At 44.1% G+C, this 27,048-nt stretch overlaps 1 protein-coding gene across 4 annotated transcripts; it reads left to right on the top strand.

Moving 5' to 3' along the window:
* Window positions 1-25,632, top strand: stard13b (StAR related lipid transfer domain containing 13b). Of its 4 annotated transcripts, none has more exons than XM_080550330.1 (14): window positions 1-131; window positions 5,287-5,358; window positions 6,940-7,021; window positions 9,267-9,330; window positions 13,727-15,297; window positions 15,717-15,887; window positions 16,348-16,507; window positions 17,603-17,801; window positions 18,836-19,049; window positions 20,695-20,809; window positions 22,680-22,901; window positions 23,402-23,619; window positions 24,112-24,288; window positions 24,742-25,632. In XM_080550330.1, exons 1-14 carry the CDS (start codon window positions 116-118, stop codon window positions 24,857-24,859), a joined length of 3,399 nt encoding a protein of 1,132 aa, XP_080406456.1. In that variant the 5' UTR covers window positions 1-115; the 3' UTR covers window positions 24,860-25,632. The 4 variants fall into 4 exon arrangements, with proteins under 4 accessions (XP_080406456.1, XP_080406458.1, XP_080406455.1 ...); XM_080550329.1 differs by lacking the exon at window positions 1-131 and adding an exon at window positions 1,564-1,662; XM_080550331.1 differs by lacking the exon at window positions 1-131 and adding an exon at window positions 1,658-1,728.
* Window positions 25,633-27,048: the final 1,416 nt, after the last annotated feature.

Below are 27,048 nucleotides of genomic sequence, written 5' to 3'. Positions count from 1 at the left end.
TAGTCTGTCTTCAGAGAGAGAGCAGGAATGTGGTGCAGCGTGGGAAGGAAGATGCTGAGATGTGTAGAGCCACGGTGAATTCATCACATTATCACAGGAGCTTCCCAATGGCTATATGATGAAAATATCCAGTGAGTATACCACCATTTTGTTACATTAGAGTTTGGTATTTTGTTAAGAAATTCTATATACAGAACCCATGTTATTTTATTATTATTATTATTATTAATCCTATTTAACCAGGGTAGTCATATTGAGACAGTAGCCTCTTTTTCAAATGAGCCCTGGCCAAGAAAAGCAGCACTTAATTAAAAAGACACCACATACAGTATAAAAACATACAATATACAACATAAAATAACAACAGAAACAGTGAGCAGATACCCTAACCACATAGATAACCTAGGCACATTTGCATGTATGATTCAAAGTGTCTGTAACATAACAGTTTAAAGTCAGAGAGTGGAATGAACATGTTAAGTTATGTAAAGGCACCTCAGGGGGACTCACAAAGTGAATTCTGCTTTTTATAAATGTTGTTGTTGTTGTTGTTAAGAATGAGCATAGATAAATACGTCGTTTTGTATATTGTTTTACAAAGAAGCATGCTTCTTTATACTATGTTGAAGATTAGCCACCGAGCTGCAGCCAATTAGATTTGAGCAGCAGCAGAACAATTCCGAACACCTTTACCATGTCCCATAAAAATCTTGGAAAGTCTTGGAACCTTACGCTACTATTGGCTCTCTCTCCCAACACACACAACTTTGTGAATGCGACGGTGTGTGAAGGAGGTGTTTAAAGCTGTCATGTTGTTGGCAGGGCGTCTCTGTCTCGTTAAACGCTAACACCTCTGATATACTTTATGCCGTTGCATAACGGGAACGTTGCAAAAAACAGGCGAATGAATGTTGCATAACCTCGTTTGTAAAGGAGAGGAAAGGTGTCGTCCGTTCTGGGACAGCGTTTCCACCCATGCGTCGGTACTACACTTCTGTTGACATTCCGGTGCCTTTGTGTCCATGTGCCGTACTGGGTTTCTCTCCTTTGTGGCCGCTGCAATTTTACACTGTACACAACTTTAAAAGCTTTGGTTAGCCGAGGAGGAGTAGTAAAATGTGAGTCCCCCCCCTCCTGGCATCGTGTCAGCCCAGCCCCCTATCCTTTTATCTAAGAGATTCCCTGAGAAAAAAAAGGGAACGCCAGCACAGGACGTCCTCCGTATAGTGTTACAGAACGATCTAGGAATACAGTGGAATTCCCATCTCAGGTTTCCTCTGTTTCCCCAAAGTCCCACCTGAGGCTAGAGGACAAGAGAATAGAGCTGGTGGCGGCGCGCTCGATATGTTGGTGCGGTGGGACAATACCAGCTAATAATATCCACCTGGGAGGGGAAGGCTAGTCAGGCTAGTCTGGGCTGGGAACCTTTTACCTCCTGGTGACCCCAGGTGGAGAATGGGACCTGGAATCGCCGGGACTGTTGGGAGATTCCACATGTTGACTCAACTGTTAATCTCCAATGTGCTTTTTTAGGGTAAACAGTGGATTTTTCTGTCAGGTGCCCAAGGACACACTACTGGGAAACTGTTAATATGTATTCAGTTGGTGGTGGCGGTGTGTGTGTGGACCAAAGTCACCAGTCGTTGAGTTGTAGGGACACAGGTGAGTGGCTGAGCGGCCGTTTGAGACGGGGTGGAGGACAGAGGACAGATGAGATGACGGAGAAAGGTTAGAACTAGTCACTATTCAATACTCGAGTCTGTAGAACAGACAGATTAAATTTACTGTGATTTAATTGTCACGAGGCTTCACAGAGTGTCAGACACAGACAGGGAGCGGGGGGAGAAGGACACTCCAGTTGTGGGAGTGTGGGAGTCCTGTTTGAAACACGATTCGTTGTTCGCAGCAGACGCATTGTTGAGAAGGGTGTTGTGGGGATTTGGAGTGGAGGGTTCTGCTTTTGTGTCCCTCTGCTGTGATATTTAGACGTGAGCCATGATCCAGTGTCATTCTTCTCATGGCTGGTCATGGAGTGAACAACGTCTGTCTCGCTGAGGAGTTTGAGTCACGGGTGGTGACTTTATCTCAGGGTCTAGGGCTTCTGATGAAACTCAAACAGCTTTTCTACCAATGATGACAGTCTTTGTTTGTGCTGCTGGGGTAGGTGAGATTATTTCTCAAAATACAATTTCATTAAAAAACAGCAAATGATTTAATGTCATAATACTACCTATTCTATTCCCATAACATTTTATTTAATTGTCAATCAAATTAGATTTAAAAAAACAAGGTATAGCATTAACTTTTACTGAATTAATGTTTTTCTTTAGATTAGATTCAACTTTATTGTCATCGCAGACTAGAGTACAAGTACTATACAACGAAATGCAGTTTAGCATCCAACCAGAAGTGCAAATACTATTGTACTCTACTACTTTATTGTATATATTTCGTCTTGGCCTACTGTTTTTTTTTCCATTTGACGTCCATGTGCCTTACTACAGTGGGTCTGACCATGTGTCCTGCCTTATTAATAATAATAATTAATCATAATTCATTATATTTATATAGCGCTTTTCCGGGGCTCAAAGACACTTATTCCAGTGGGTTCGAACATGTGACCTACCTTATTACAGTGGGTTCAACCATGTGTCCTACCTTATTACAGTGGGTTAGACCATGTGACCTACCTTATTACAGTGGGTTAGACCATGTGACCTACCTTATTACAGTGGGTTTGACCATGTGACCTACCTTATTACAGTGGGTTCGACCGTGTGACCTACCTTATTACAGTGGGTTAGACCATGTGACCTACCTTATTACAGTGGGTTTGACCATGTGACCTACCTTATTACAGTGGGTTCGACCATGTGACCTACCTTATTACAGTGGGTTAGACCATGTGACCTACCTTATTACAGTGGGTTTGACCATGTGACCTACCTTATTACAGTGGGTCTGACCATGTGACCTACCTTATTACAGTGGGTCTGACCATGTGACCTACCTTATTACAGACAGTGGGTTTGACCACATGTCCTACCTTATTACAGTGGGTTTGACCATGTGTCCTACCTTATTACAGTGGGTTTGACCATGTGACCTACCTTATTACAGTGGGTTAGACCATGTGTCCTGCCTTATTACAGAGGGTTTGACCATGTGTCCTGACTTATTACAGTGGGTCTGACCATGTGTCCTGCTTTATTCCAGTGGGTTAGACCATGTGACCTACCTTATTACAGTGGGTTTGACCATGTGACCTACCATATTACAGTGGGTTAGACCATGTGACCTACCTTATTACAGTGGGTTAGACCATGTGACCTACCTTATTACAGTGGGTCTGACCATGTGACCTACCTTATTACAGTGGGTCTGACCATGTGACCTACCTTATTACACTGGGTCTGACCATGTGTCCTACCTTATTACAGTGGGTCTGACCATGTGTCCTACCTTATTACAGTGGGTTTGACCATGTGTCCTGCCTTATTACTGCGACACTCAGTCAGTCAGTTTTCCTGAGGCAGTAAAAGACACCCGGCTCCATTAGCATTGATGGAGGAGTGAGAAGGGTCTGTTTCCTCTCGGGGCTGAGTGGCTGAGCCTCCCCTGTCATCAGAGTCTCAGAGCCCCTGGAGCCTGGAGACGTCATGCTCGAGAGGTCAGCAGGGCCAGGGCGTGACCCCGGCCTAGGGGTCGCCTCCTCCCTCTAACAGGCCAACGCTACCAGAACAGCTGCAGAGGGACAGAAGGCCGGACCTGCCTGCATGGCCACTTCAACAGAGAGCAGTCTGCACTTTGATCACTCTGCTTTAAGGAAACAGCAACTCGTGACGTTATAATTATAAGGTTCTATCTCCATTTTTGGTCAAAATTGATTTGTTTTTTTACATAATCTGATCCATTAGGTGTTTATTAATGCAAGTGTGGTGTTATTTTTTTAAATGTTGACATTTTTGAGTTAGTAATTAATAAAATACAAAGGTTCCATCTCACAAAACATAATGGAATGTAAAAACGTTGACGCTCAATATCTCTGAACTACCCTAAATGGAGTTAGAACCTTATAATTCTAAGCTCACGAACTGTCAACAAGGACTGCTGCTCGTTCTCGCTAAATAACCAAAATTGTGTCTTGTTCATTTTTTTTTTGAGGATCGATATTTAGCTTTTTTAATATGATAATGTATAGTCTTTTGTAAAACTCTCACTTAAATCCGAAAGTGTTCATTGGAGATGAAAACGGGACAGATTATTCACTTATATTCAACAATATCAACAACAACAATTGTGTCTTGTTCATTTTTGAGGATCAATATTTAGCTTTGTTTTTTAGATATCTGATAATGTGTAGTCTTTTGTAAAACTCTCACTTAAATCAGAGTGTTCAAGGACATGAAAAAGAGACAGATAATTACTTATATTCAACAATATCATCAACAACAACAACACATGTTTATTTCACCTTCTCTTCATGGCGTTGTGCTTTGGTTGTATCATACTACATCCAAGCTAAAAGGAACCAGACCACAGGTTGTTTGAAGCTCTCGTGTCTCTCCGTGTGAGACATGGGGTACCTCAAAAAGTCATGACTGACCCTCTGGGATACAGAGGGTCCACTCAAATCCAGACATAACTATCTTGTACCTCAGTACAATCAATCAATATAGACTAACTATAAGTCTCAGCACCATTTTTGCTATTTTTCCAAAATTATTTTGGTAACACTTACAACATTGAGTTCACCCATATATAGGGTTTATAGAGAGTTAATAAGTAGTTTATTATTATTAATGAGTTATATATAAATTATTTAAAAATACTAACTAGGGGGCGGCTGTGGCGCAGGAGGTAGAGCCGGCGTCTAATGATCGCAAGATTGGCAGATTGGTGGTTTGAACCCTGGCTGGCCACATGTCGAGGTGTCTTTGAGCAAGACACTGAACCCCAAATGGCTCCCAATGAGCGGGCTGGCGGCTTGCATGGCAGCTTGCTATTTATTTTTTAAGTCATTGGTGGAGTAAAGGAGGCAACTATCCCTGCCGTAGGGTTTTTGTCAACGACGGGATGAAGGTCTGAGACGTGGTGTGTGTGTGTGTGTGTGTGTGTGTGTGTGTGTGTGTGTGTGTGTGTGTGTGTGTGTGTGTGTGTGTTTGTGTGTGTGTGTGTGTCTGTGTCTGTGTCTGTGTGTGTGTGTGTGTGTGTGTCTGTGTGTGTGTGTCTGTGTGTGTGTGTGTCAATACAGACTAACAAACTCATTACCTTGTTGTGTTGCAGAAATCGAGGCTAAGGAAGCGTGCGACTGGCTGCGGGCGGCAGGGTTTCCTCAGTACGCTCAGCTCTTTGAAGGTAATAAAAACACCCAATAAAACCCTGTACACAGCTTTTATCACACGCATTACCAGTAATGAAATTACTTAACGGTTATTTCTGGAAATAATTGTTTTTGTCATATGATGTCATATGATATTATATAAGTATCAGACTAAAAAGTCATGTAGTAAACCAAAAATAGCAGTTTTATGAGTTTTTATAAGTTAATGTCTACTGTTAAATTAGCCACCGTCAACTATATAGCATTCATGTATTTAAGATGACAAGTGAGTCACATAGCGCAGTGTGTCTGTGTCTTACCACGTACTGTAGTTGTGGTTCAGGGTGCTACATGGAAAGCTTCATTTACACAGCTGCTGTCCTCAGGAAGTTTAGAAGCTAAGGTCCTCTTTCAACTCAAAGCGGACAGGAGGGAGAATAATCTCATCTGGATTGTCGTCGTCTGGCTAGTTCCGAGCTAGAGTTACTACCCAAATATGTCCAGCACACTAAAAGTAAGAGGTCATGGGAAAAACCTGGTTTTATCATGGCTTGGAAAAAGCAAGCTCTCCACCCCCACCCCCGCCCGACCCCCCCAAAAACATTGCCGGCTCCTGAGCCAGGTCTGTTTAAGTGTGAGGAGGGGTGTCATGAATCTCTGGCTGGCAGGGAGGATTGTGGCGGGTTGTAAAAGGAAAACACTGATCCCAGTTCTCTCTCTGTTATTGTATGTGAAAGTCTCTTATGTCTGCTGCTGTGGTCTGTCTCTCTGTATCCAGTTCCAGTCATAGTCTCAAAAGAATAGGATATTTACCAAGACTTACTGTAAGTGATTCAGTTTAGGTGATGTTTAGGCCTATATTTATATTTAGTTTTTCTGTGTTTTAAAAAAAATGTTATACACTGCATTTAGACATTTCAAGTTTAAAGACCATTTCACAATTCCTGCCGTCCCCCCAAACAAGGGCTCTGTCAGAACTGTGTTTTCACTTATATGAACGGGCTGTTTTTCACAAAAAAATTAAGGACACCACATGAATGCAGTGGAATGTTTGATTCGGAGGGGGTCTGCATGGAGTCTCTTTGGTTATGTAAGAGAGGAGGCCCATGCCCAAAGCAAGTCGTAATGCCTCCACAAGTCTGAGTGCCGTTACTTGGGCAAACCCTGTCTGTCCTCATTAACGTCAGTCGTCCAAAAACTATTTTGCTGCACTCCTGCCTCTTGGATGTCTCACTGGAAAGAATGTGGTCTTCTGTTTTTTTTTTGCTGGAACTTCTCGCATAAGATAGTAATGCGCAGCTCGAAATGTCTTACCAAGTCTTTCCAGCATGCCAGTTAAGGAGCTAGTTAGCTAACCTCTGAATGGAGGAACATCATCCTGATTTCTTTTTTTAAGTTATTTTTTCTGAGTGGGGCAGTCCCACTCATATTTTTCCTTTTAATGACAGACACAGTAGAGATTATGACAGGAAGGATGGGTGAGAAAGAGAGAAGGGATGACATGCAGGATATGTCCGTGAATCGAACCGGGATCCCTGCGGTACATGGTCAGCGCTTAATCCACTACGCCACCTAAGCGCCCCATCATCCTGATTTATAACTATTTCCTTTCTCAGATTCCCAGTTTCCTATAGACATCTCTCCTGTGAAGAAAGATCATGACTTTCTGGACAAAGACCTGGTGGAACCTCTATGCAGGTAAGTTATATAACAACGTACATTAGGGCTTTAATTTGATTGTGAAAGTCTGAATGAATATGACCGCTTGGTCTAATGACTCAGATCCAGCACTGAGTCAGTAGGTGAGATGAGGCCAGAGAGTACTTAGTGTTTGAGCCCTAGGGGAGTGATAACCACTAACTGATGAACTAGAAGCTCCACCATTTCAGAACGGTATCCATCCTAGGAGACTATCACAGACTGTACCGTAAATCTCATGGGATTTATCTGATTCGTTTACCTTTTCAAAACAACAACAACAAAAAGAGTATAGAACGTATAGAAGCTTCTCTTTGACTTAACAAGCGGTCGAACGTCATCGTTATATCGCCTTTGGCAAGACAGACATTCTTAAACAGAGATGACAACAAATGCTTCAGTTACCACGGTTGCCATGGCGACGGCCCTCAGAGGAGAAGCTGGCGAGCGAGAGAGTAGGGTGCTGCTTTACACGACTCCGTTATATACTGTGACTCTAAACAACCCTTAAGCAACTAATCTAAATTCCAAACAAGCCCTCGAATGAAAAGAAGACAATGGCCGCCATGCAGTTCCCACCTCCATGTGATTCTGTCCATGACTTCTTAGTTTTCTTTAATGGCGACATGGCGAAGTGGAAGTTTGGTAAACAATCTCTCACACTGTCACTCTCTGCTGGTGTGCAGAATAACACTCCTGTCATACCTGTGGATGTTATTGATTGGGTCAGATACAGTATCACAACTGCGTTCTTTGACCTCTTGACTAGTCAACCCCCCTATTATCCCCCGTATTCAAAGCTCTTTAGTCTTGTTGAGTTAGGGGCCCTCCCTTTATCCAGCCTTAACACTACTCTCTCCTCCTCAAAAGGCTCCTATAGCTACAGTAAGCACCATGGGAACTTACTTTTAGCCTGTCTGTGTCCCTTTTTGGTTTTCTACGGGACTATGAGGAGGTTTGGCTCTTCTATCTACTACTATATCTGAAGTATTTTCCTGTCACAGGATACACTTAAACCTTGTCAAACAACATCTTCTGAAGTTACAATTATCACACTACACGTGATCCTGCTCTTCAGTCTTCTCGTCCCTCAGTTTCCTTGTGTGTGATTAATGTGGAATGTGTCGTACTCTGTTCCCCCCTTGTCTTATTGTCGGTTCACACACACACACTGTTTTGAGAGGCCCTATTTTATTTACTCCAGTTTGCCAGTTTGCTCCCACAAGCCTCTAATCTCCCGGCCCCAGACTCCCAGGCCTCCTCTTTTACTGTTTATTGGAAATATCGTCAAGTGAAGCCCCCGTTGTGACTCTAAAAGAGCTTTTGGGAGAGTTTTAATTGGAACTCCAACTCTAACCAGTTGAGTAAACCAAAAAAGTAAAGCCCAAAGAATACCAAAAGGGACATCAAAAAGCCATCTTATTCATTTTCAGGTGTGTTTTTCAGTAGTCAGATAAATTTGAGCCTGCTTATAGATTGGAGGGAGATAGCCACACTTTTTCCTGAGTAGATCAGGCTGATTAGAAGCGCGTGACTAATGGCATCAAAGGAGGAGAGGATCTAGGGCTCTTGTTGTCTTTGGGTGCCTGGAATGACAGAAGACAGAAATAGAGATGAACTGAGGGAATGACTGAGTCAGATTTACACACATATGAACCCGATATAGGTAGCTTAAATTCAGTGTGATCTTCTGTCCCTTCGTTTGAAGTTGGTCCTTTAAGCTCAGGCATTGGTCTTCCATTGTTTTATCACTCACTGTTTTGATGGAAAGTCCAATTTCAAGACATTTCACCTCAAAATCGCAAATGATATCAAATCATCGTGGATTCAGCCAAATCCGCCGCCGTGGAGCCTATGGCTAAGTGGACCCAGGAGGTCAGACTGCAGCTGGAGCAGAGACTAGCCCATTAGCTACTCGTGGAGAATCACTCCAGTCAAACCACTGCGGGCTAACCCTCTGGCAGCCACAACCAATTAGATCCATGGCAGAGAGACAGAACAGAGTCCAGAACATCTGACAATTACCAGACTTAATTAGGTTTGAGTTGCCGAGGCCATGTTATAGTGAGTTAGCTCCAGGGTTGGGGAACAGATCAGAATATGGTGGCTGATCAGGTTAGGGGCTGCTGCTGGTTGATAGGGTCTTTTTTCTAGCGTCTTCTATGTAAGAGCAATGTGAGCTTTTGTAGACTGAGACTATCCGTTGAAGATGAATATGTATGTTTATGGATTGATTTTCTTTCAGACGGCTGAACACCTTGAATAAGTGTGCCTCTATGAAACTTGACGTGTGCCTGCCTAAGAAGAAAGTAAGTAGAGCCTATTCTTATAAGTGTTCTTAAGACCTCGATATTTGACAGCTTTGTGAATCTACCCCATGGGCATTTTATATTGTGTCACAGACAGTTGTGCAACAGTCAAAAACTAACCAAACCGATGTTTTTCAACGGTTGTGGGGGTCGAAAAATCGTGTGGGTTCAAACCTCAAATTGCATCATAAATTACAGTGTTTATTCAATTATAGTGCAGGGATAAAGTACTCAAATAGCTTATATTAAGTAAATCACGTTTTATTCATGTAATTAAATCGTATTTCTTTGTGTCGCTTTGGTTGGGAATCAGTGGACATCCTTGTTACAATGTTGGATGATGACTGTCAGTTAATGTAGAAACATGTCCTTTACAGTAGTGTAGTAGTGTATGTAGTGTATTCCTTTACAGCAGTGTAGTAGTGTATTTCTTTACAGCAGTGTAGTAGTGTATGTTGTGTATTCCTTTACAGTAGTGTAGCATACCTGTCAACATTGGGATTTGAAAATAAGGGATATTTCCCCAAAAATAAGGAAAAATAAGGGATATCCCCCGCACGCCCCCGGGCCGTCCTCCCCCCCCACCGTCCACAAACCATACCCCTTCCATTTAGACAAGGGTAGACACAGTCAATCCTAACATCACCACTAGACAACCATAGGATACCTCTTCCATTTAGACAAGGGTACACACAGTCAGTCCTAACATCACCACTAGACAACCATAGGATACCCCTTACATTTAGACAAGGTTACACACAGTCAGTCCTAACATCACCACTAGACAACCATAGGATACCCCTTACATTTAGACAAGGGTACACACAGTCAATCCTAACATCACCACTAGGCAACCATAGGATACCTCTTACATTTAGACAAGGGAACACACAGTCAATCCTAACATCACCACTAGGCAACCATAGGATACCCCTTACATTTAGACAAGGGTACACACAGTCAGTCCTAACATCACCACTAGACAACCATAGGATACCCCTTACATTTAGACAAGGGTACACACAGTCAATCAACCACCTGCTTCAGTGCAACAAGAATTGGGTTAACTAGTTCCTATGATTAAGCACGTGACTACAGGTGATCAGAATCAGATACCTGGTTGAAAGTAAAATACTTTGAACATCCCTGCATATACAGTATATACATGAAAACACAAAAGGGCATATCAATTCAGCACATTTATTTATACATTACTTGACACCAGGAAAAGAGCGGCGCAATGCTACCAGCGATCATTTCAAAACGGAGATAACCGAGGCTGCGTTCGTAAATACGCTCTGGAAATCTGATCACCACTCATGGAATGTCTCTTGTCCAATCAAATTACTTGGTCCCTTTATGACGTTGCACCTAGTGTGCGTTCCGGCGCTCTCAGAGCAAAATTACGAACGCAGCCCAACAAACGAGCGGAAACAAGTCAACTCCGACATGGATATAACGATTGTGCGCATGCACTAACAATTAAGTGTTCAATTATATTATATTATAGGTTAAAAATACGGGACATTTACGGGAAAATATTACAACGGGAGCACAGCGGGAAAGAAAGGTAAAATACGGGAGAATCCCGGGAAAAACGGGAGGGTTGACAGGTATGTAGTGTAGTAGTGTATGTAGTGTATTTCTTTACAGTAGTGTAGTAGTGTATGTGGTGTATTTCTTTACAGTAGTGTAGTAGTGTATGTAGTGTATTTCTTTACAGTAGTGTAGTAGTGTATGTAGTCCAACCTCATCACAATGTTGTGTGACGCCAGGGACGCGGGAAGGGGGGTGCTGAGGGTGCTGCAGCACCCCCTAGCGGCAAGCAGAAGGAGCTCCTCCTGCCTGAATTTTAAAAATAAAAATATTATTCAAACAATAATTTAAAACAATATAATAACTATTGTTGCTTTTGGGAATAAAAATAAATGTGTTTTTTGTAATAAATGTAAAAATGTGTTTGTTAGTTTTAATGTTAGTGATCACATGGTCATATCTTGCTAGGGACTTGACATCCGAGTCTTGACACCCCCACCCCCACCCCCGTTTGACGAGCCGTGTCGACCAGACATACGTTTTCCTGGGAGGAAAATTGGAACAGAGACATTCGAGTTTCATTTCATTTTTAAAAAGCTGGTTTACCAGGTGGAAATGGTTGCATTATGTCACTGAAAGAGACCCTGTTCTTTGCTTCTCTTGCAGTAAAGCTATATAGAGAAGGGGTTAAGGCACCACGACAGAAAGACAAGTGCATTTACAGTAGGAGGCTTTTGTAAGTTTAGCCAACACGAGATGTCTGACATACATTCAGAATCGGTGAGATTGCTTGCTTCGCTTAACAACACTCCCATTAATGCTCTACTGTCGGACGTTGTTGAGAAAGAGCAACAGACGGCCAGAAACGTATTAGAACTGATATTCAGATCCATCCGATTCTTCGGCAGCGAAGGGCTTCCGTTAAGATGCAATACCAATCGACATGGAGTGCTGTCTGTAATAATGGTCAACATCATGTTTGTGGACATTGTGGGACACTGTGAGCTGAGTGGAAATTACTGTAAATTCCAACACATTGTTGGTAAAATATTTAACGTTACGTCTTTGTAGTGTGTGGGTGCATGCGTGCGTGCTTAACTATTATTGCCCGTGCATTGGGGCCCGTCGTTATGCCACTGTGTGCGTGTGAGCGAACGAGCAATCAGCGAGAGGGAGGGAGAGAAATCGTTATAATTTTTTCCCTGGCAATTTTTTTCCCTGTAGCGTATATAGACAGCACCTCAGCACCCCCAGTCAAAATACCTTCCCGCGTGCCTGGTGACGACCATTAAATGCTGATTTTTCAGAATGTAACTAGGCAGCATTTTACTGTTTTAACCATTATTTTCAACTGTAAGATGATCTGATGGTCAACTGACGGTCAACTGCCAATGTTAACAAAAACGTTCATTTCCAACCCAGGATAAATAATGTAGCAACATTGTATGATGACAGGATCAAATAACAACAATAAAATAAAAGTACCATGGTATGATGAAGTTACAACATTCTACTGTGCAATGTTTGGTTTTAACCAAAGCAGCCTAACCAAATTCCTACATTTATTTTCCATTGTTTTCTCTGTGGTTTAGCACAAGACAGTGAATCAACATCCTTTTTCAACAACAATCTTTTGGTTTAGACTTTGGCCAAAAAACACTGTTATTACAATGTTGGATTTTCTAAAATGCTCATGGGGAATTGATGTACGATACAGTATTCTACTGTTGTTTTCCTGTGTTTAGTAGATGTGATTTGTTGATATTGAAAAATGTCCACCTTTGAAACGTCACATTTCAGTATGCCTTGAATTGGAAGAGTTTGAACAGGTAAAAAACCTGAAGGTCTTTTTACTATTCTGCTGCATTCTTGGCCAAATGTCTATACAATATCTACATTTACATTTACATTTCTGGTATTTAGCAGATGCCTTATTCCAAAGCGACTTACAATCAATACATTTGACTAAGCAAGTGAATCATCTGTTCACCAGTTGCAGCAGGAAGAGTAATCCAACTCAGGCCAGGGGCCATTGGCAGTTTCCGTGATAGAAGGGAAAAAAAACAAAAATACAAATATTGTTTTGTTTTGTTTTGTTTTTATATAGACACTGGAGAAACAGAGAAACAGTACAAGGGGGGCAGTAGAAGTCTTAGGGGACACAGTAAAGGGGAAAAGTGGTTGTCTCGGGAGACACAGTGCTGGGGGCTAGTAGAGTAGTAGATGTAGATATCTGTGTCTTGCAACAACAATGTAGGCTAATCATCCTTCACCCCTTTAACCTAGATTCTATGATACTTGAGATTGTGCCATTGTTATCTCTGAATTGATTCAATGTTTCTGTTTTTTCTTTCATCCTCCCCCAATCGTAGAATAAAAGGCTCTTGGCTTTAGGATGTTTCCTGTTTTGATGTTGTTAATAATGAGCAGATAAATACCTCCTGGCCATTTCCTGCAGATCAAATTGTCTATTCTTCTACTCTTCTATGTCTATTCTTAGATACGCTGTGATGCAACACACCCATCACCGCTCCCAGGCTCTCACTGTATCTGATCTATCTGCTTACATAGACAACAAGTTATTATGATCGATTATTAAACATCTATTTATCTATAACACTTGTGTTTATGTACTGTAAACCTTTTCAATGTCTACCTCACTGGTTACTGATTGCTTTATTACATTTCTCTCTCTCTCCCTCATCTCTCTCTCTTTCCCTCTCTCTCTCTCTCCCTCCTTCTCTCTCTCTCTCCCTCATCCATCTCTCTCTCTCCCTCATCCCTCTCTCTCCCTCTCTCTCTCTCTCTCTCTCTCTCTCTCTCTCTCTCTCTCTCTCCCTTCCCCTGCCCTGCCCTGCAGAGTGAAGACTCTGATGAAGAAGACCTCTTCGCGATCAGCGACAAATGGACCTTTGAGTGGAGCAGCAGGCGTTGGTCGAGGCTGCAGGACATCGACTGTTTCCTGGGTCCCCAGGCGGACGTGGACGTGGTCCAGGGCCCCCGGGAGGGAGGAGGCGGCTTGGCTCTGAGGACCACCACCAGCAGCGAGAGCGTCCTGACGGACCAGAGCGAGCCCGAGCCCGAGGTCTCTTCCCTGCACAGCGAGAGCAGCGGGGGCAGCGGCGGGGGGACACACCGGGTCCTCAGCGGCGCGGAGGACTCCGACTGCTCCAACTCCAACCGCACCGCCTGCTCCGACTCGGCGACTCCCCCCGCCATGCCGGACTCCACCTCCCTCACCCTGCTCCCTCACATCCCCAAAGACGACAACATCTCCTCCCACTACGGCTCGCTGCCCGCCAAGCAGGCCAGGAAGGCGGCGGGAGGACACATGCATGCCAAAGACTTCCTGAGGCGCATGGAGACCCTGCGCTCCCGGGGGACTCTGGGAAGGGGCGGGGGGACGCGCAAGACGCTAGTCATCAGCGCCCCGGTGCTGCAGCAGGAGCCTCAGGCGCTGAAGACGCTGCGCTGTGTGGAGATCGTCGACGGAGACGGAGGAGGAGGAGGAGGAGGGGGGTCCCTGGAGCCCTCCTCCCCGGGCAGAGGCCTGCCCCCCCAGTTCCAGTCCCAGTCCCAGTCCAGCAGCGAAGGAGGCAGCAGCAGCAGCCGCTCCGGTAGCGGCAGCGCCGCCAGCACGCCGAACCTGAAGGAGCGCAAGCCGCACCGGGCCGACCACAAACGCAGCGGCATGTACCTGGAGGACATCTTCACCACGACGACGAAAGGCGCTAACCAGGTGAAGAGGGTGGCCGAGGAGAACCGCCGGAACGAGGTTTTCCACTCTTACGAAGACCTGGTGGTGCACATCCCCAAGGACCACAAGCCGGGGACGTTCCCCAAAGCGCTGTCCATCGAGAGCCTGTCGCCAACCCCCAACCACAACGGGGCCTCCGTTGGAATCAGCCGGCATGCAGGAGGTGGTAGTAGCACGCACCTGGATTCCCAGCAGCCTCCTCTTCCTTCTAGCTGCGCCAAGGAATCGCCGCCCAGGCCCCTCACCCAGTTCTGCACAAGGGGAAGCCGCATCAGTGTGTATGACAACGTCCCTGGCTCCCACCTCTACGCCTCTACAGGGGACCTGATAGACCTGGAGAAGGAGGATCTGTTCCCCCACCTGGACGACATTCTGCAGCACGTCAACGGCCTGCAGCAGATCGTGGACCGCTGGTCGAAGAACGTGCTGCCGCCTGCTGGAGAGGGGGGGATGGTGGGGGAAGGAGGGGAAGGAGGGGAGGAGATGGGAGGGGAGGAGATGGCGAAGTCGTCCAGTCAGATCACACTAGACTTTGAGGGGATGGAGGGCCAGGGGACGCCCAGTGACGGAGACAGGGACGGAGGGGACGGAGTGTCGGAGATGGAGACGGACTCGACCGGGCTGAGGGAAAGGAGGGACTCGGGGGTCGGGGCTTCGCTCACCAGACCAAACCGGTAAGGCCATGAGAGCGTTCATTGTTTTTTTTACACTCCCATCAATATTTTTCAATATCAATATGTGACACTGTGACAGGTTCTAAGGCTTTGGTCCTCATGTCAGGATCCGATGTAACGATCTGACTTTTCTTTCAAAAAATTGTGAATACATTTCCGCTTTAGTCGCTAGTAAACTAACACAGCTTGTTTTGTGAGCCTGTTGACGATGTAAAGTAGTGTTATAGTTAACTAGGTAGCAGTGGGGGATAACTCACTGAATTCATTGGTTGCAGTATTTTGGCTTGACTAGCGAGTTTATGTTATGATTCTCAACAACGTTGAAACGTAGTTCCGTGTTTCAAAAGAAAAGTCCGAATATTTTGATTGGTTGCCGATATGCGGACCAAAAGAGTTTTAATGATCTTCTTGGCCATTAGCTTGCGGTGGCCCAGTTTCCAGATATCCAATCGCCTCAGCCATTCAGTGGCCTCCCTGCAGATCACCAACCAATCAGCAGGCCAGCTGAGTCTGCTGCAGAAGTTCTCCCTGCTGCGCCTCACCGCCATCATGGAGAAGTACTCCATGTCCAACAAGCATGGCTGGACCTGGTGAGTACTGCACACACAACACGCATGGAGAGATGTGTGGACAGTTAACACTAGAACAGCCGTGTCTATTTTACCTACTACAAGAGTTGCCTCGGGGGTCAAACGACCACAGTCTTTAGAATTGGAAGCTGCTGCTTACACACAAAGACCACTAGTTGGTCTCGTCTTGTAAATTAGCCTGCCTCCTACACAAAAAAATTGCTTCATGCTAGCTTATTCTGATGGGATTTAGAAAAGGTAAGGATACTGGGTGGTAGAACACACATATCTAAGAAAAAGTCATGAAAGGAGGGTCCTGAAATTTGATCGAGTGCCAAAATGTCTCACAATTTGTAGTCAATTGACCCCACCCATGGCTGTTCTAGTGTTAACACAGAGGGAGAGCATGATGTACATAAAGCCACTTCCAATTCCAGGAGTTTACTGTATATTCATTTTTGTGGTGGTGTGTCACTCTCAGGTCAGTGCCAAAGTTCATGAAGAGAATGAAAGTGCCGGACTACAAGGACAAGAACGTGTTTGGCGTGCCGCTGATCGTCCATGTCCAGCGGACGGGCCAGCCCCTCCCCCTCAGCCTGCAGCAGGCCCTGCGCTACCTGAGGAGCCAGTGTCTGGACCAGGTCAGACATTTTTACATTTTTTACATTTTTGGCATTTAGCAGACGCCTTATTCCAAAGCGACTTACAATCAATACATTTGGCTAAGCAAGTGAATCATCAATCCACCAGTCGTAGCAGGAAGAGTAATCCAGCTCAGGTCCGGGGCCATTGATAGAAGGAAAAACCTTCTTCTAAACCTAGCCTTTTTTTATTATTATTTAAGGGGTTAGATGAACATAGACACACACACACTCAATAAAGACACAATGTCTGGACCAGGTCAGTCACAGTTCAACCCTTCACTCAGGGCCGGCCTGAGGACTTTTGTGGCCCTAAGCAAGATTTTTTATGTGGCCCCGCCCACACAAACACGTTTTGTCAGGGGGTTGGAGTTTTCGATTGACGGGTGTTTTCAATAGATAATAAATAAAATAACATATCCAGTGACTATAGAAAGTCAACACACCCCTTCACTTTTTCCCCCAAAAAATTCCAATATTTTTAATGTGGGGTCCCCACACACACACGTTTTGTCAGGGGGTTGGAGTTTTTGATTGACAGGTGTTTTCGATAGACGGGTGATTAGATGAACATACACACGGGGGGGCTAGATGAACATACACACACACACACACACTCAATAAAGACACACACTAACTAAATAAAATAACAGATACAGTGGTTATAGAAAGTCAACACACCCCTTCACGTTTTTCCAAATTTTGTTGTGTTATAGACTCAATTTCAAAAGAATAAATCAATTTAATAATAAATAAATAAATAAATAAAATAAAATAATAAATCAATAAATCAATCAATTTATTTTTAATAATTTAATTTAATTTAATGTAATAATAAATAAATAAATACAATAAAATAAAATAATAAATCAATAAATCAATTTATTTTTCAATAAATAAAAATTGCCATCAATCCACACACAATACCCCATAATGACAAGGTGTGGCTCCCTCTAGTGGCTGTGGCCCTAAGCGACCGCTTCGTCTGTTTATGCTCTGGGCCGGCCCTGCGTTCGCTGGACCACAGAGGAATCTGTCTAAATCATTGTACCATGAAGTATCGTCAACACTTACCTCCTCTCTCTCTCTCTCTAGGTGGGTCTCTTCCGTAAGTCGGGGGTGAAGTCTCGTATCCAGGCGCTGAGGCAGATGAACGAGAACTCCCCAGAGGACGTGAGCTACGAGGACCAGTCGGCCTACGACGTGGCCGACATGGTGAAGCAGTTCTTCAGAGACCTGCCTGAGCCGCTGCTCACCAGCAAGCTAGGGGAGACCTTCCTCCACATCTACCAGTGTAAGGGGCTGAAACACACACACAGAGACACACACATGCATGCATGTACACACACAAGCATGCGCGCGTCATGTACAAAAGAAGAGATTTGGTGAGGCTGCATTCTCATTTTATGCACCCATATTGTGGAATGCACTGAATGCAACCTCAACAAATATGTTCAAGTCAAGACTAAAAACCCATCTTTTTAATATTGCCTTAAAATGACTAAATAATGCCCCGCGGTGGCGCAGAGGTCTAAGCATCAGCCTCTGGTGCAAAGCTGCCCACCGGGGACTGGGATCGAATCCCGGTCTCGCCAGACCCGGATATGGCCGGGGCCCACAGGGAGCGGCATATTGAGCGGCCGCTCCCAAGGGGGGTATAGGACTATTTCCGGACAAGGATCCGTCGCGCAACACCGCCCCCGTCTGGTGCTGGAATAACAGTGTTGGGCTCGAGGAGCCAGACAGCTAGTCTGCCTGGCTATCTCCTCTGGGGCTGCCGGCCACGGGGTCGTGCGGCGGATCCTACGCAATAGGCAGGGGATAATTGGATACTAGGTTGGGTGCAATTGGATACCAAATTGCAGGGTAGTGGTGGTCTAGTGGATAGTGAGTTGGACTTGTGATCGGAAGGTTGTGAGTTCAAATCCCGCCTGAAGCCACACCACTACTAGTGTGCCCTTGGGTAAGGCACTTAGCCCTCAGTTACTCCAGGGGGAATGTCCCTGTAATTCGTAAGTGTAAGTCGCTTTGGATAAAAGCGTCTGCAAAAAAAAAAAAAAAGGCAAAAATTGGGTGAAAAAGGGATAAAATCAGAAGAAAAAAAAAAAGTCTAAATAATGAAATGATGATTATATAATGATTGGAGCACTTTGAGCTGCAACGTTTGCAGGAAAGTTTAAAAGTATTAAAAAAGTTATTATTATTATTATTATTATTATTATTATTATTATTATTATTATTATCATGCTGATATCTCTCTGAATTCCCCATGCTTCGACCACCGTCTTTTTCTCACTCTTCCATTGGTGTTAACCTTCGTACGTACAGATGTACCTAAGGACCAAAGGTTGCAGGCAGTCCAGGCAGCCATAATGCTCATGTCAGACGAGAACAGAGAGGTGCTGCAGACGCTGCTGTGCTTCCTGAGTGATGTCACGTCGTCTGTGGAGGAGAACCAGATGACCCCCATGAACATCGCCGTGTGCCTGGCGCCCTCGCTCTTCCACCTAAACATCCTGAAGAAAGACAATCTGTCACCCAGGTAAGCTGCAGTGATAGCTGTGCTCCTTTGGACTGTTCATTTATCAGACCTGCCCTAAAGAAATTACCTCAGTATCTCTCAGTATACTTCCAGTAAGGATTGAGCACATACAGCTCAGCTGTCACAGTTGGATTACTGCCAGATAGTATGGGATAATACCACAATGAAAGACCTGAGCAAACTACAGCTAGTACAGAACAAAGCTGCACGCTTTGCTCTACAGTGCCCATAGAACTAGCATACACAGTATGCATGCTGGTCTCCAATGGCTAAAAGTTGAAGACAGGAAGGCCGCTGCACTACTTTTATCAGCATGGAGCCTCTTACAGTCTAAAACTCCAGCAGATCAGTATAGCAAACTAGATAATAACTTGGCTTCACATACAGTACCTATGTCACTAGACGGGTAACAGAAGGAAGGTTTTCACTCCCTAAAGCCAATACCAATTTTTTTAGACGCACAGTGGGATACTGAGCCATGTAGGTTTTAATGTTTGATATTGTAATTTAAAGTATGTTTTATATGTTAAATGTTATTTGTAAGGTATGTTTTAAATGTTAAATGTTATTTGTAATGTATGTTTTAAATGTGGACCCCACTAAAAGTAGCTCATGCCTATGGGTAAAGCTAATGGGGGAACTTCATAGTAATTGTTTGGTTTCAAATCCAAACGTTTGGGGTATAGAGCCAAAAGAAGAAAAACAAAACTGTCCCATTACTTAGGCAGGGCACTGTATCTTCTACTATTATACATAAACCCCAGATGATTATCTCCCACTGACTAGAAGTCTATAAAGACAGATATAAAGCCAGTTACAGAGTTTGCTTAGGCCTCAGGCGTAAAGATAAATTAGTTTTCTGGGCCGTTTTAAGAATGTTCTAGAATTTCCAAGATGCTCTTTAAAAGCACTGTGTTTTATGAGGTCATCCGGTGTACAAACACAACGAACCTCAGCTGGAGGATGCTGCTGTGGATGCTAACTGATGTTCTTCCTGTAACCCACAGCTAACTGATGTTCTTCCTGTAACCCACAGCTAACTGATGTTCTTCCTGTAATCCACAGCTAACTGATGTTCTTCCTGTGATCCACAGCTAACTGATGTTCTTTCTGTAACCCACAGATAACTGATGTTCTTCCTGTAACCCACAGCTAACTGATGTTCTTCCTGTAATCCACAGCTAACTGATGTTGTTCCTGTAATCCACAGCTAACTGATGTTGTTCCTGTAATCCACAGCTAACTGATGTTCTTCCTGTGATCCACAGCTAACTGATGTTCTTCCTGTAACCCACAGCTAACTGATGTTCTTCCTGTAACCCACAGCTAACTGATGTTCTTCCTGTAACCCACAGCTAACTGATGTTCTTCCTGTAATCCACAGCTAACTGATGTTCTTCCTGTAAACCACAGCTAACTGATGTTCTTCCTGTAACCCACAGCTAACTGATGTTCTTCCTGTAACCCACAGCTAACTGATGTTCTTCCTGTAATCCACAGCTAACTGATGTTCTTCCTGTGATCCACAGCTAACTGATGTTCTTCCTGTAATCCACAGCTAACTGATGTTCTTCCTGTGATCCACAGCTAACTGATGTTCTTCCTGTAATCCACAGCTAACTGATGTTCTTCCTGTAACCCACAGGGCCATGCAGAAGAAGTACGCCTCGGGACGGCCTGACCAGAAGGACCTGAATGAGAACCTGGCGGCCACGCAGGGCCTGGCTCACATGATCGTAGAGTGCAACCATCTGTTTGAGGTGAGGACAGACTGGATGCAGGGATGTTAACATCAACCTCAGGGGCTGTAGTGCTGTCTGGTCTGTGCTCATGAGTGGAGTAGTGGTAAACAGAGCCATGTTCGTGACAATAAACAAAGCTTCTTTTATGCTTCCGCACATTAGATACTGTACATAAACGACTTCACTGTATATAGCTCATAACTGTATATACCTCATAACTGTATATAGCTCGTAACTATATATAGCTCATAACTGTATATAGCCCATAACTGTATATAGCTTATAACCGTACATAGCTCATAACTCTATATAGCTCATAACTGTACATAGCTCATAACTGTATCAGGGCTCTCAAGTCTCACGCATTGGGCGTGAGACACACGCATTTCAACCCGTTCACACGCTCACACGCCACACCTTGTATTTCTCACGCATCGAAATTACCAGGGTAACGCCCACCAAGTTGCGCCGCTATTTTTTAAAAATAGAACAGGTAGAGAATCAAGTGAGTTCCCTCTGGTTCCCCTAGAGTTCAGAAGGCCACGCACCAGCTAATCAACTAACAAAAATATAGCTACCGAACAGCCAATCAGAAAATAATAGCATTGCTGTATCCGGGTAACATTTTGATATTCCCGCTACAAGAAACAACGTTCTGATTCCAACGACACGGGCTGACTGGAGTTATTGATTCAGATGCTCGCTACACAGAAGAGGACAGATTATTTGAATTGATCATTCACATCTCGAAGTGGCTACAGACTGGTCGACGTGGGAGAAGACCATATCCTTTGACGCTGAGACTGTGTGTGTGTGTGTGTGTGTGATTTATTTTTTATTTTTTTACAAATTGATCAGATCAGACCCCCGTCCCCCCCCGCCGCCGCCAAAATCTCACTCTGAACTCTGTTCAAAACTTGAGAGCCCTGCTGTGTAGCTCATGACTGTATATACCTCTAAACTATACTGATGTTTACAATACTACCTCTGCACATACTGTATATTACATAGTTACCTATCACTACCATTCTTGTTCTATTTATATCATGCCCTTATATCACTATTTGGACTTGGATGCTAAACTGCATTTCGTTGTATAGTACTTGTACTCTGCGATGACAATAAAGTTGAATCTAAACTAATCTAATCTAATAAACATGTCAATTGCCATCACGTAGCGCTTTTCCGCTGTTAAAATACAGCCCTATGTGGTCTAATAGCTGTGTTATTAAAAGGACTAGAAGCCACACACTCTAGTTCCAGATGCAAAACAGTGTAGATTTAATATGACAACGGTTTCGGCCGTAGCCTTTGTCAAGTCTAAGATGTAACACCAGAGTGTGCGGCATCTAATCCTTTTAATAGTATTTTGTTCCGTCGCCAGCACCTCGCCCAAGTTTTCTGCGGTGTGCATTCTCTTCTTTTCCAACTATAACTGTGTTCCCATTAGTGTCTGCCCTGCCCCTGTGTCTCACCAGTATGCATACATAAATAATGCTGTTTTTTTTGTTTGTTTACGTTCTGCATTTGTATTGCCATGGCGACCACTAAATTCAGCCTTCCTAGCCAGCTAAGGGCAGTACAGAGCCTGGACTCTTAAGACAGGCCTCAAAACCTTTTTATTCATAAAGGCCTTTGACTGTTGAATCTGTGTTCATTCTTGTGAATAGTTTTGTGTTTTTTATTATGTTTTTAACTTTTTATTTACGTTTTTAGGCTGTTTTTGTTTTTAACTTATTATGTTTTAGGCAGTTTTTTAAACTCCTTAGCACTCTGAGATTCTTTTGAATGAAAAGTGTGATACAAATAAAATGCATTATTATTATCATTATTAGATTCCTCACGTTGTTTACGTTCTGCATTTGTGTGTCTCCATGGTGACCACTAGATTCCTCACGAGATGGTGACCCAGTCGCGGAACTCCTACGTGGAGGCGGACCTGCACGCCCTCACGCTGGACGACCTGTGCAGACAGCTGGAGGAGGATGACGGGTCCTACCAGACCCACATGGAGGGCAGGCTCCAGAACCTCCTCAGAGAGGCCCGCGAGAAGTCCAAGGGCTGGGTGTCCTGCACCAGCTCCGACAACACAGAGCTCTACTACAAGAAGGTGGGTCGATGGAAGAGCTTTAACACTAGAACAGCCGTGCCTTTTTTATCTACTATAAGAGCCGCCTCGGGGGTTAAATGACCGTAGTCTTTAGAATTGGAAGCTGCTACTTACACACAAAGACCACTAGTTGGCGCGTCTTGTAAATTAGCCTGCCTCCTACACAGAGAAACTGTGCTATCTACACAGAGAAATCTACACAGAGAAACAAGCTTATCGTGATGTGATTTTGAAAATGTAAGGATACTGGGTGGTACACACACAACACATACAAGTAGTTTCTCAGTAACTCAAGTGCTTAGCACACATAGTTTAAAAGCAACATAATTTCCTTATAAATACCAACTGACTCTTAACAATCACAGGATGAGCTTGAGGGTTGCTGAGGCTTCACCTTAGAGGCTTCATTTCAGTAAGGCTCTAGTCTCTCTGAACATTCTTCAACAGTCTTTCAGGATAACGGACGAAAACTTTGTTGTGTCCCTGTGTGTCCTGCCCAGGTGGGTGATGGGAACCCCTTGCGGCGCTGGCGTGTGTCGGTGGAGGTGGAGGCCCCTCCGTCCGTGGTGCTGAACCGCGTGCTGCGAGAGCGCCACCTGTGGGACGTGGACCTGCTGCAGTGGAAGACGAAGGAGACGCTGGACAAGCAGACAGAGGTGTTCCAGTACGTCCTCAACCGCATGCCCCCCCACCCCAGCCGGGACTTTGTGGTGCTCAGGTGTGTGGTGGGGGGGGGGGGTCATGGGAAGGCTAGATGATGTTCTTGCATGGTTGAATTAAGGCAAAACGTATCTTCATTTAATGTATTTTTTAATACTCTGTTGTTTGCCAGACCTGGCATAATATTTCTGTTCAAGTTTAGATTAAATTAAAGTGTTTGTCTACATTTTATGAATTATATTTTACTTGTTGGCTATTTACTTGCTGTCTTTTATGCTGTATGCTATCAAATTTATAGTGAAGCACTTTGTGACTACTGTCTTGAGAAGTGCTATACAAATAAAGTAATAAATAAAGTAAACTAAGTAAAGTAAATCACAATGATCTTGAGAGAATTTCTGTCATGTTTGTTTGTGTGTGTGTGTGTGTGTGTGTGTGTGTGTGTGTGTGTGTGTGTGTGTGTGTGTGTGTGTGTGTGTGTGTGTGTGTGTGTGTGTGTGTGTGTGTGCAGAGCACCCATTGAAAGCTAATGTTTCTGTTTCAACCGAAGGTCCTGGAGGACAGACTTGCCCAAAGGCACGTGTGCCCTGGTGTCCGTGTCCATAGAGCACGAGGACTGTCCTGCTGTGGGCGGGGTGCGGGCCGTGGTACTGGAGTCCAACTACCTGCTGGAGCCCTGCGGCTCTGGGAAGTCCAGACTGACCCACATCTGCAGGGTGGACCTGAAGTGAGTTGACAGTTGACACATTAGAGACTTAACACTAGAACAGTCGTGCATTTTTACCTACTATAAGAGCCGTCCTCGGGGGTGAAATGACCATAGTCTTTAATCTGCTGCTTACACACAAAAACCACTAGTTGGCGCGTCTTGTAATTTAGCCTGCTTCCTACACAGAAAAACTGCAAAATAGCTTTATGCTAGCTTATCCTGATGTGATTTAGAAAATGTAAGGATACTGGGTGGTAGAACGCACATATCTAGGAAAAGTATTCCCAGTATTTTGGCTTGACTAGCGAGTTTGTGTTGTGATTCTCAACAACGTTGAAATGTAGTTCCGTGTTTCAAAAGAAAAGTCCAAACATTTTTGATTGTTTGCCGATATGAGGACCAAAGCATTAGAACGTGTCACATGTATGTACATGAGGCTCACCTTCCTGTCTCGTTGTGTTCCTCTTTCAGAGGCAGAACACCAGAGTGGTACAACAAGGCCTTCGGGAACCTCTGTGCCGCTGAATCCGCCCGAATCCGCAACTCCTTCCATCCGCTCACGACAGAAGGTCCAGAGACCAAGATCTGACTCTAACGCCACCCACGCCTGCTCCACAGGGAGAAGAAGGGGGATTGAGCCCCTGAAACTCATGACCGCCGTAAAGCCAAGTGTTTTTTTGTGACAGCGCCACAAGATGATCTGATCAACTTGGGAGCTTCACTGGAACTTGCACAATAACAAAAGGAGACCTCTTATAGGTGCTGGACATTTATCACCCAATGGGGAGAGAGTGAGAGAATCATCCTGCCAACATCCCTTAGCATTAGGATTACAGTTACATCGTGATATATTGTGTTATATTATTATTGTAATTGTTATTATTTTTTAATAATTAATATTATTGCAGTCAGGATCTACAGTGTCTAGGACATTCAACCTCTTAAACGCTTCTGTGAAGCATGTATATTGTATTAATTTCAAATGTAAAGCTATATATATATATAAGATATGCTATGTGCACGCATGTGTCTGTATATATCTGTGTGTGAATACATTCATGCATACTAGCTGTATATACTGTATATATGAAAGGTTTGATGGTACAATCATTTTTGCCTATATATTGATTCTTCCATTGTTTCAAGATTATTGTAATACATTATGGTACAAAATTGTAAGCTGGTTTTACGTTGCTTCAAAAGATGAATGGGTGTAATTTTATTTTAACCTTTGACCTTGATCTCGTAGGTTAAGAAACATTGACTCAGGTTTGACATGTTCATCCCTGTTTTTAGGGTACTGGATTATGCTTCAGTCAAGCTCCAGAGACAACTATTTTTTAATAAACAATTTAAAAAGAATGATGGAATCTGTGCTCACGCTTACTTTGTAAACAAGTGAATACCATTAACACTAGAACAGCCGTGCCTTTTTACCTACTAAAAGAGCCGCCTCGGTGGTCAAACCCCCTCTTAACAATGCTAAGCTGCTATTTACACAAAACGACCACTAGTTGGCCGCTTGTAAATTAGCCTGCCTCCTACACAGAAAAACTGCAAATAGCTTTATATTAGCATATCCTGGTGTGATTTTGAAAATGTAAGGATACTGGGCGGTAGAACGCACATATCTAGGAAAAGTCATGAAAGGAGGGTCCTGAAATTCGATCGAGTGCAAAGATATAACTTTTTTTTTTTTTTAACTCACAGGGGTCAAATGACCCCACTCCTCATGGCTGATTAAGTGTTAAAAGAATAACAAAAAGGGAGAGACCAAACAAATGGCCAACCACCTGTCTTATTACCTTTGACCTCAAATACCTGTTCCAGATCATTAATAAAAGGCCTTGTCAGTGACACTGTCAACACAAAAACACAGAACATGTTGACACACCACACAAGACAAGACAAGGAAGAGCTATGAAGGAATAGAAGAGATCTGATCCTGTCTCCAATGACAACCTATTGCTACACTGCAGGCAGTGGATAACTGAAGTCCTGTAAGCAAGCACAGGAGAGCTCTCTCTCTTCCCATGCCCCACGTGGGAGGTATGTCCCAATGCACGCCCCACTGTTAATAGAAACATTATTATTATATTATCTATTATATAGATTATCATACCAGACGTCGTCCTTCCCTCAAAACTTAAGGCTACCTATTTACTTTCTTGGAAAGAAGATACAATACAACTAAATACAGAAACTAACTTCAAATTTCCACTCGATCTTTGGATGCATTTATTAACATGGATGCACAGGGCCGGATCTAGGCATAGACATTCTAGGCACATGCCTAGGGCCTCCTCACCACTAGGGGGCCCAGATAATGAGGGGTAAAGAATATCAACTGCAGTGCCCCGCGGTGGTGTAGCGGTCTAAGCACTGGCCACTAGTGCAAGCTGCCCACCGGGGACTGGAATCGAATCCCAGCTCGCCAGATCCGGATATGGCTGGGGCACACACGGGGAGCGGCATATTGGGCGGCCGCTCCCGAGGGCGGTATAGGAGTATTTCCGGACAAGGATCCGTCGCGCAACAGCGCCCCCGGGGTGCCGGAATAACGGTGCTGGGCTCGAGGAGCCAGTCAGCTAGTCTGCCTGGCGGCCTCCTCTGGGACTGCCGGCCACGGGGTCGTGCGGCGGATCCTTCGCAATAGGCAGGGGATAATTGGATGCTAGGTTGGGTTCAATTGGCTACCAAATTGGGTGAAAAAGGGATAAAATCTGAAAAACAATAATAATTTGAAAAAAGAATATCAACTGCCTAAATAATGTTAAA

Source organism: Nansenia antarctica (assembly GCF_963989245.1).
Source record: "Nansenia antarctica genome assembly, chromosome: 1".
NCBI classification, from domain to species: Eukaryota; Metazoa; Chordata; class Actinopteri; order Argentiniformes; family Microstomatidae; genus Nansenia; species Nansenia antarctica.
This window is presented reverse-complemented; position numbering and strand designations above follow the sequence as displayed.

What these genes read in the sequence shown, in the direction of transcription:
- stard13b (XM_080550329.1), top strand. Translation starts at nt 1,593, where the DNA reads ATGTATTCAGTTGGTGGTGGCGGTGTGTGTGTGGACCAAAGTCACCAG. An exon ending in GGAGCCAGTGTCTGGACCAG is followed by an intron (nt 16,508 to 17,602) that starts GTCAGACATTTT and finishes CTCTCTCTCTAG; the next exon opens with GTGGGTCTCTTCCGTAAGTC. An exon ending in AAAGACAATCTGTCACCCAG is followed by an intron (nt 19,050 to 20,694) that starts GTAAGCTGCAGT and finishes TGTAACCCACAG; the next exon opens with GGCCATGCAGAAGAAGTACG.